The 10175-nt window shown below is 40.5% G+C and overlaps 2 protein-coding genes across 2 annotated transcripts in view; both read left to right on the top strand.

Moving 5' to 3' along the window:
* The window catches only part of CCDC141 (coiled-coil domain containing 141), a 171533-nt gene that overhangs the window by 76777 nt on the left and 84581 nt on the right, over positions 1 to 10175 (top strand). The gene's annotated exons all lie outside the window — the stretch shown is intronic.
* Positions 8521 to 10175, top strand: part of LOC102774662 (thiosulfate sulfurtransferase/rhodanese-like domain-containing protein 1) — a 3804-nt gene continuing 2149 nt past the window's right edge. The window contains 1 exon segment of the mRNA XM_015561800.1: positions 8521 to 8571. Within this exon segment, the coding sequence (XP_015417286.1) occupies positions 8521 to 8571 (51 nt within the window).

The following is a 10175-nucleotide window of genomic DNA, read 5'->3' on the forward strand; positions in this document are numbered from 1 at the left end:
AAGCATGGATGGAGCTGGAGAGCATTATGCTAAGTGAAATAAGTCAGTCAGAGAAAGATAAATATCACATGCTCTCACTCATTTGTGGATTATAATGACCAACATAAACCGATGAACAAAAACATCTAGAGGCAGAGATGGTTAAACCTCAGAGGGAAGGTAGGGGAGGGTAGGGGTAAGGGGGAGAGATCAACCAAAGGATTTGTATGCATATAAGCATAAGTGATGGATGCAGACAACAGGGGGTAAGGGTGAGGGTAGGACTGGGGGATGGGCCGACAATGGGGGGGATAAGGACACATTTGTAATACCTCAATCAATAAAATAAAAGTAAAAAAAGGAAGCAATCAATGAATGCAAAAATAAGTGAAACAACACACTGATGCTTCTCTCTCCTTCTCCCTCTCTCTCTTCCCCTTCCTCTTTCTAAAATTAATTTTTAAAAATTTAGAAAAGCAGCCATTAAAAATAAGATCAATGAAAAAAATTTTAAGCAGCCATTTAAAAAAATAAAATTTTCAAATATTCTTTTTTTAAGAATAGAAATATTTCCTCAGAAATAGCACTTACATGAACTATTTCGTACAAAAGGAGCTACTTATAGTGTTTTAGAGTGGTTCAGGGAGTGCACTGCATTATCTAGAGTTCTTATAATAGTTTCTGGGTTATCCAAATATTTTCCAAGTGCTTTATAAACATTGTTGAGCTATTTTTTCTCATTGCAGCACAAAATAACCTGTGTACGGAAGCTGACTATTCTGCTATTTGAGCTTCCATTACATTCTCCAAATTCCTTCACTGAAGGGATGTGAAAAAATGGCAAAACTGCTTTAAAACATATTGCTTCAGTAAATCTGCTCAAGTCTCCAGTGGTTATAAGGAAAACCTATAAAAAGTAGGACCAACGTTGGACTACTATGGTCATGAAACCCATTGCTGATGACCCTAAGGATAGGATTTGAAGCGGGGGGGGGTGGTCATCAAGCTAGGCCCCCAGGTCAAATTCAGCCTGATGCCTGTTTTCATACATTAAGTTTTACTGGAACACAGTCAGGTTCATTTAGGTATTATCTCAGGCAGAGTATGTGCAAAGCCTAAACTGGCTACTCTCTGGTTCTTTATAGAAAGAAAACCTGCTGACTGCCTGAATGGGGCCTATAGAAGGACAAGGTGTGCTTAGTGGGTTTTTAATAAAGAGATGGGGTCTGATAGGTGCTATGACTTTGGTTCAAACTATCCCAGAACTTAGTGAGTGGCATAAAATGACCTTGTCTTACGCTCGTGGATTCTATAGGTCAGGACAGAGCCTAGAGTCTTGTCTCTGACCTGTAATGTGCAGGTTCTCAGCCTGAAGAGTCAAAGTCTATGGCTTTAATGGCTGGACCTCCTCAGGCATCTATCTCTCCGCTCTCTCCTTGTGATCTCTCCAGCACTCTTACCTGTTGGCTTAGGACTCCCAGGACGTGTGTGTGTGTGTGTATGTGTGTGTGTGTGTGAGAGAGAGAGAGAGAGAGAGAGAGAGAGAGAGAGAGAGAGAGAGCGGGAAGGCATGAAACCTCATTGCCTTTTATGACCCAGTCTCAGCTGCATAAGCTACCAGTTGCAAAGTCCTATTACAAAGTCCTGCCCAAGTTCAAGGGGTGACACATAGACTCCACTTCTCAATGCAGGAGTGTCAATGTCTCATTTTAAGAAAGGCACAAGAGAGTTACATATAGAGTTAATCTCCATTTCTGTTAAATCTGCCACATGAGGTAAGACCCTCACCAGAGAATGCCTGCTGTCAGCCTACTTGTCCTCACCACTCTTTCCTTTGTTACCCACATGTGCTTGCCCTATTCAGGCCATCCTCCCCCCAGACACTCTGTGTGAGGGCACGCTAATGAAGCAGAGTATGTTTCTTTATAATGTTTTATCTAATTTAAAAAATAAAGTGGGGTCTGAATCTGCAATGTCCAAAGGCAGAAATGAATAGAATGTCCAAACAGTAAAGACATCTGCATTAGTGCATTTCAATTCCTCTGTTTTCATTTTAGTGAATAATTTGTTTTCCTTGTCTGATTTTTTAATGAACTTCCCAATTAAGAGCAGGTGTCATTTTTTTCATAGAACATAAATTAGAAATAATTTTATTACTAACAGGTAAAATATGCATATATAGTATTGAATTTGTCTGCAAGCATTGGGAAAATCTACAAAATAGTGGGAATTTTACATTGGTAACTACTGTAGCCTTAACTTGTGAGTTAATGTAAAGCTTAGTGAACCATATGCTTTCATTTACAAGGAAATTTTGATTGATTGATTGACTTATCTCTTTATTTTTATTGATTTCAGAGAGAAAGGGAGAGAGAGAAACATTAATGATGATAGAGAATCATTGATTGGCTGCCTCCTCCTGCCTGCTCCACACTAGGGATTGAGCCCCCCAACCCAGGCATATTCCTTTGACCAGAATCAAACATTGGACCCTTCAGTCCGCAGGCTGATGCTCTCTTCACTGAGCAAAACTGGCTAGGGCAGGAAATTTTGATTTAGAAAGTCCTTCGGAAATAAGCCCATCTAAGAAGAGAATGAGTTAAGATGTTGTAATGTACCCCGCGAATCACAGAAGGACGCCTCAAGAAGTCGAATTAAAGAGTCACATTTATTGCAATCCAGGACTATGAGGGGCCATTCCCCAAATCTCATAGTGATAAGATGGTGGCAAAATCAGACTTATATAGGCAAAGATCACAAAGATACTGATTACATCTCAAGGTTTGGAATGAGGAACCTGGTTTGCAAAAAAGCAGTTTACAGAAGCAGAAGCAGCATGTTATCGAAATTACAGTTTTGGGGTCTGGATCACTGAATTGACAGAAACATATTATCTAGAGCCCTCAGGTCTTGAGACCACTGAGTTGCCAGGAATTCATTATCTAGAGCCATCAAGGCAATTTAGAGTAATTGTGCTGTCCTGGTCTTGGGACCACTGAGTCAACTGGAGCACATTATCTGTGGCCACTAAGACAATTTAGGATAATTGTGCTGTCCTGTTTCCCAGGTACAGAAGAATGTGTTTTCTAAAACCAGTAAGATAACAATCAATGGGATAGTCATTCAATCGAATGGGATGATTTATACAATTCAGAAAAATCAAAATAACTTTTCTATTGTTAAGCCAAACAACAGGATTATAGTTAAACTACAGTTTCTACCTGAGATGGTTGCTGCCATACTTCAAAGAGAGCAAATAAAGAGTATTGTATTTTATGATCACTAGGTTTAAAACTACCTGCTGTCACTTTGCTTATGGAATCCTCAACAGCGTTTAAGTTTAAATGTGTAGAAGTGGGGTCACTGGGTCAAATGGGAGTTCCATTTTTAATTTATTGAGGGAACACGATACTGCTTTCTACAGTGGCTGCTCCATTCTGCATTCCCACCAGCAGTGTACTAGTGTTCCCTTTTCTCCATATCATTGCCAGCACTTGTCCTTTGTTGATGTGTTAATGTTAGCCATTCTGACAGGTGATACCTCATTGTCATTCCTTTGCCCTAGGAGATATATCCTAAGAAACCTGAAACACCAGTCAGAAAGAATATATGAAACCCTATGCTCATAGTGGTGCAATTTACAATAGCTAAGATCTGGAAACAGCCTAAATGCCCATCAGTAGATGAGTGGATAAAAAGGCTATGGTACATTTACATCATGGAATACTATGCAGCTGTAAAAAAAAGAAGGATTTCTTACCATTTCAGACAGCATAGAGGAATCTGGAGAGTATTATGCTAAGCAAAATAAGCCAGTCAGTGAAAGATACGTATTACATGATTTTACTCAGATGTGGAATCTAATGAACAAAATAGATCCAGTGACATAGAAGCATAACAAATCTCAGAGGGAAGATGAGGGTGGGGTGGTTGGGGAGAAACTAACCAGGGATCTTATATGCATTTATGCATAGCCCATGGACACAGACAATATTGTGGTGAAGGTCTGGGAGGGGCAGGTGTGGGGAAGAGGAGGTCAATGGATAAAAAAGGGACGGACATCTGTAATACTTTTAACACTAAAGATAATTTTTTTTTTTTAAAAAAACTACCTAAAGTATTTTTAAAAAGTATAAATGCTTAGAAAAATTTTTTCTCTTCATTACTTTTTTTTAAAATTCTTTGTATATATTATTTCTTGTCCTTCTCCTCCTCCTCCAATTATTTGACAGCCCTGAAAGAAAAATTCCCACAAAGCCTGACTCTTTATAGTTATTATTATCATAACTCAAGGTAGTATTGCTATCATAATAGTGCTAGTGAAACTGACTCTACTTGATGTGGGCACCTGAGAAGGCACTTTCTTATGGCTTAACATAGACACCAGCTAAATCCCTACAACCTTCCTGTGCTACTTCAGTGTCCACCCCGAGACATTCTGTGGCCTTAGAGTTCCTTGCTGTTCTTTATTCACTCCAGCTTCTCAGCCATGTGGCTACACTTGGTTCCATGGCACCAGCCAAACCTGCTCTCTTCACCTCCCTTTCCTTTCATCATTTCCTGGTCCCTCCTTCTCCTATTCAGCATGGGCCAAGGCTGTTTGTGAGGTAACCCGATCACCCATTTTCTCTGATTCTTCCTACATCTGAAAGAAGATGAGTCAATTAGAATAATTTTTCCAATTATATCTGTTTAAAAAGTAAATGATCCATTATCAGTTAGCCTTACAAATTCCTTTCTTTGTCATCTGTTAATTCTCCACTCCTTTCCCCATAACAATCAGTCCAAAACTTCCGTGCTTTTTAAAAATTCCCCAGACTTTACTTAACCTCAGAGTCATTTAGTCATACAAAATGAAATTGCTTGACTTTTTTTCCCCCTCTGCTCTTTTTCCACTCGTCTTCTGTTTACTTTAATTCTCTTTTTTTTTCCAAATTTAAGCCTTGATCCACTTTTCTAAATTCCTCCTTTCCCATCTCTATATTTTTGCCTCTTTTCATTCTTAATACCTCAATTTCCGGTTACCCTCTTCTTCCTTCAATTATATTTTGATCTCTCACAAAATTGGAAACAAAAATGTGGCTGCTCAACCCTGAAAACACTAATCCATCTTTTTTTAAAAGCTATTGTAATGGGTTGAAATGTGTCCCCCAACATTCACATATCTTGGAATGTGATCTTATTTGGAAATGGAGTTATTGCAGATGTAATTAGTTAAGATGAGGTCATTAGGGTGGACTCTAATTAAATATACCTTCAAAAGGGGGAAATTTGAACACAGAGGCAGGCCCACATAGAGGGAGAAGATGTGGAGACACAGGGAGCAGTTGGCCACCTGCCAGGCCAGGGGAGAGGCCTGGAACAGGTCCTTCCCTCACAGCCTCAGAAGGAACCAATCCTGTTGGCACCCAGATTTCAAACTTCCAGCCTCCAGAACTGTGAGAGAGAGAATTTCTGTTGTTCAGGCCCCCAAACGTGTGGTACTTTGTTACAACAGCCCTAAGACACTACTACGATTGCTTCATTTTCTGCCTCCTTGGCCGCCCTGAAATGCTTACTGCATTATGAGAAGCTGTTCTTTCTCACTAACTGATGACTTGAAGCTCTTGAAGCATTTGTCCTCTGAGGCACTACTTTCTCTAGTTCTCGCATCTTTGGGATGGCTCCTTTCCAATCTTTGCATACCATTTCTTCCCCCATTCTTGTTTTGCATGGAATGTCTAATCTTTGGCTCCTTTCTCATCTCATTTCTTCACGTGGAGTTATCTAATCCCATGACAGGAATATCACTTTTAGCTTGAGAATTTCTAGGTATTTAAAAAAATTTCCAAGTCATATATCTTTTCAACTCCAGTCTTCTTTTTAGAAATTCCTGTTGAAGATTTACACATCAATTTCTTACTGATACTTCTAATTCAACTAAAATAGTTCTTTTCCCCTTCAACCTTTCTGTTTTCCTTGTTGGCTAAAGACATTTCAGTCCTTCAGCCACCCAGGTTAGAGAGACTTCAGGGTCACATTAGGATTCTCATTCTTTTTCTCCCCTCACTTTGCTCATCTCTGTTTTAGTCAATTCTTACTTTACCTCCTTCTCATCTTCTCACCCCAGGACCACCACTTTAGTTTGGACTCTCAGAATCCTTAACAGAGACTATTACACTTACGTTGTATAGTAGTATGAATCTGAGCCTACAAACTCTAATAATTGTATGAAATGTCACCTTTTTTAAAATTTTTATTCAACATAAGACTTATTCTGAGCTCCCATCCTCTGACTGGTGGGACATTCAATATCTGTTGTTATTGGAGTCCCCTTTCCCCAGGGTTTGCAGGGGTTCCTGGGCCCATACAACACCATAGCACTATAGTCATTAGTCCACTCTGATTCCCTCTTAAACCATCATTGTGCCAGCCTATATGGAGACTGCAGCTTCAGCGGCTCTGCCACTTTTGTACCTGTTTGGGGTCCCAGGCTGGCCCAAATGCCAGCCTCCCTAGGGGGAACACAGCCATGCCCGTGGAAGCCTCATGGCACTGTTCCGAGAAGACCATACATCTCTACACATCTCATCCTGCATCCAGCCTTCTCTCCCGTGCTAGCCAGGCCCCCTTGTTTTTCAATGGCCCTCACACTTACCTTTTTCTCCTTCACCACAGCTATCATATGTCTTCATTTGACTTGGTCTTTTACAATGGACAGGAGGGGAAATGACTTACAAGTAACTTCTGCCTTTGACCTTAATATAAACTTCACCAAGGCAAAAGAAACTCATTTGTGGAATATAATGAATAACATAAAGTGATGAACAAAAATAGATCCAGAGACATAGAAGCATCGAACAGACTGTCAAACCTCAGAGGGAAGGGAGGGGAGGGGGCGAGGTAAGAGATCAACCAAAGGACTTGTATCCCTGCATATAAGCATAGCCAATGGACACAGACAATAGGGGGGTGAGGGCATGTGCTGAGGGGCAGGAGCGATCGGGGAGAGGTCAATGGGGGAAAAGGGAGACAAATGTAAAACTTTCAACAATAAAGAATTTTAAAAAAAGAAAACAAAATTGACTGCCTTCTTGAAACAGGGCAGATAGCACAATATAGGAATAACACAGTAAATTATCCTGTCACATGCCTAACTGGCTTCTGAGCCTCTAGTCTTTCCATTTTGCAATTAATTCTTTTTTAATTAATTAATTAATTATTTTCATCCTCCCCTGAGGGTATTTTTCCATTGAATTTTAGAGAGAGTGAAGAGAGAGGAAAAGACAGAGAGAAATATTAGTGTGAGAGAAACACATCGATTGGCTGCCTCCAGCATGAGGTCGGGGAGGAGCCTGCAACCAAGGTACCCTTTAGTCCGCAGGCTGATGCTCTGCAATTAATTCTTTATGATGTCATCAAAGTTGCCTTTGGCTAATCACAGAGAGATAATTATAATAAGCAGAGGCTAAGCCATTATTCTCTCAAGCATCTCCACTACAAACTCTCATGGCATTTTTTTTCTCCACACTGTTAGGATTTAATGGTGAGAATGGAAAGCAGAATATCCTCTCAAGAGAAAGACATTCCAATCAAGAGTTTTCCCAAACCTCATTCTTTTTGCTTGGCTAGGATATTCACCTTTGTTAACAGAAGAGCAAAGTTAGTTATAAACAAGAAGAGAAGTGGTTTAAAAGAGCAGAGGATCATGGGTGCATTGCCTGCCACTGGGGTCACCCAGACTTACTTTCATAATTAAGGCTCTTAGAGCTGGCTTGATTGCTCCCTAATTTTGTGGTTTCACTAAATCTCACTGGAACCCTGAGGAAAGTCATTGCCTTCCGGGCTCACGGAAGCACAAAACCACCCCTGATAGCTGTGAGCAGGCCAGCTAGGGCGGGTAGGCTTTATTTCTTTGTTTAAATCAACATTCCTTCCTTTACTTTTTGTCTGATAGAATTTCAGCCTTTCTGGACCTTCATATCCTGGCTGGATCTTCAGTCTGATCAGAGGCCATTTCTCCTCTTCCCTAACCCCAAATCCAAACTCTGAGCTCCAGATGTTATGATTGACAGGCCTTTCATGGGTTGGCTAAAATAAAAATACACTCCTCACCTGTTCTCAAAGCAGTTAAATCCCACCTTGATCTGCCCTTTGCCTGCTCCCCAACCTGTAAGTCTCCCTGATTCCAAGCTTGGATGCTTATTATTCCCTCTAGAGGCCCGATGCACGAAATTCATGCAAGGGGCTCAGCCCTTGCAGCCTCTTGCACTCGCAGCCCCGGCTTCGACTGGAAGGTTGTCAGGATGGTTGTTCTGCTGTTAGGTCTAATTAGCATATTAGCTCTTTATTATATAGGATGCCTACCACATACTTTCTTACCTCTGAGTCTCTGTTTAGTCTGATCCCTCAGCATTGAATTTCTCTTTCCTTATTTTCTTTTTCTTCTTCTTCAACATTAATCATAAATTATAGTGTTAGAGTTGACATGGAAAGATAAAAGCCAAAAGTCAAGAATAGCCTGAAGTCACACTTTGGTTACCTAAAAGGAGGAGGACTCAAATGGAAGTAGAGTGTGCTAGCAAAGTGAAACCAGGGGCAAAGTATCAGGAAGTGAGTCAGCAAAGCTAAGCAGAAACAGAAATTGTAAACAGAGTTTGGCATTTAATTCGATATTGGGCCCAACAGAAATTGGCCAAGAAGCAAGACAAAGCAACCACAATCAGGATGTTTGGATAATATTTTTAGTGTTAAAAAAACACACACACAAAATTCACCTAAGTATATATTAAATACCTTATGGGCTTTATTCAACAATTCATGAATCAGGAACTTTCCCTTAATAGATAGAAAGGAGCTCTGCTGATCTATACAAAATAAAAGACTTACAGAGGCAAAAGGGAGTGGGAACAAGGAAGTTATACTAGCAAAAGCAGGGTGCTCATGGCATGGTCACTATGTTTTAGGGGATGGAGGGGTTTATTAGGCAGATTGCCTCACTAGTGCTGACCAAATACTTCCTGTTAAGATTCCCTTTCTAGGAGAGGTTGAAACTGTGATTAGTCTTGGTTTGGTGACATGAGACTTAGCATAAATGACTCTATTTTGAGGCCTGTTGTCTTATTTTCAGCAGAGGTCAGTACATTGGGCAGAGAGGATCTATCTAAAGCTCTCTGTCTCCATTCTAGCCAAAGGGCAAACCTGTGCAGATCTTAGTTGACAGCCTTGAGAGTCAGCATCAGTACAGATTCCTTCTCTAGGAAGCTGTTTGATCCCTTTAGCACTTACCTTTCTCTCATTTTCTCGTGGAACATTGCTTATTGCTCAATTAAAAATATTCGCCATCCTTCCTGGCATTTCAGTCATTCACATGTCAGACTTCTCTACAAGTCTGATTTCCCCACAGCTGTGAACTTCTCAAAGACAGGGGCCATGGAATATTCATTTCTGGATTTCCTGCAGCACCCAGTAGAGGGGTCTGGGAAAAATGAAATTCAATGCATCTAGTGTTTGTTGGGTCAATGGATGACTCCACTAAATGAAAGGTGGCAGCAAAATGTTACTTATAAACAAATTGCTGTTGTTTATAAGTGACTTGCAGATTGGCTGGGAAGTCATGAGTCACTCTCTACTGCGTGATCATCTTCAAGACAACAGAGTCAATAAAATTCTATGGGAAGACTCCTGTTTCTGAGGCAACAGAGAAATGATGGGCACAACTTCATGAAAGATGGATGCAGTGCTACAGTTCTCAAGTGTTTGGAGGGAAACAATCTGATTCACACTAATGTGTGAATGTCTGCCAACTATTACCAGACTCAGGGGGTCTATTTGCTTGTAAGCATCAAGACCCAATAAGACAAACAGGAGTTTGCAGCAAAGGAATTAAGGGTTTATTTTTAGGAAGTGGTCCACGTCTGCTTGCAGTCACAGGTCAGCTCATGCTCAAAGACCTGGCTCCCTGATGGCTTCCAGGGGGTGAGTAATTTGGGGGGAACATCATTAATCATGGTGACTAATGAAATGAATTGTTACAAGAAACAGTAAAGGAAAATTATGTTAATGTAATACCACTGATACCACTGATATGGATGTATTTCTACCCAGACCCACCCATCTTGAAAAGTACTGTCACTTCTCATCTATGACTATGCAGTACTTTTGAAAACTGAGTGGGTTAAACATGTTAAGGGCTGCAACCCATTGAGCCATTCCTG

The sequence above is a fragment of the Myotis davidii genome, unplaced genomic scaffold (genome assembly GCF_000327345.1).
Source record: "Myotis davidii unplaced genomic scaffold, ASM32734v1 scaffold370, whole genome shotgun sequence".
NCBI lineage: Eukaryota > Metazoa > Chordata > Mammalia > Chiroptera > Vespertilionidae > Myotis > Myotis davidii.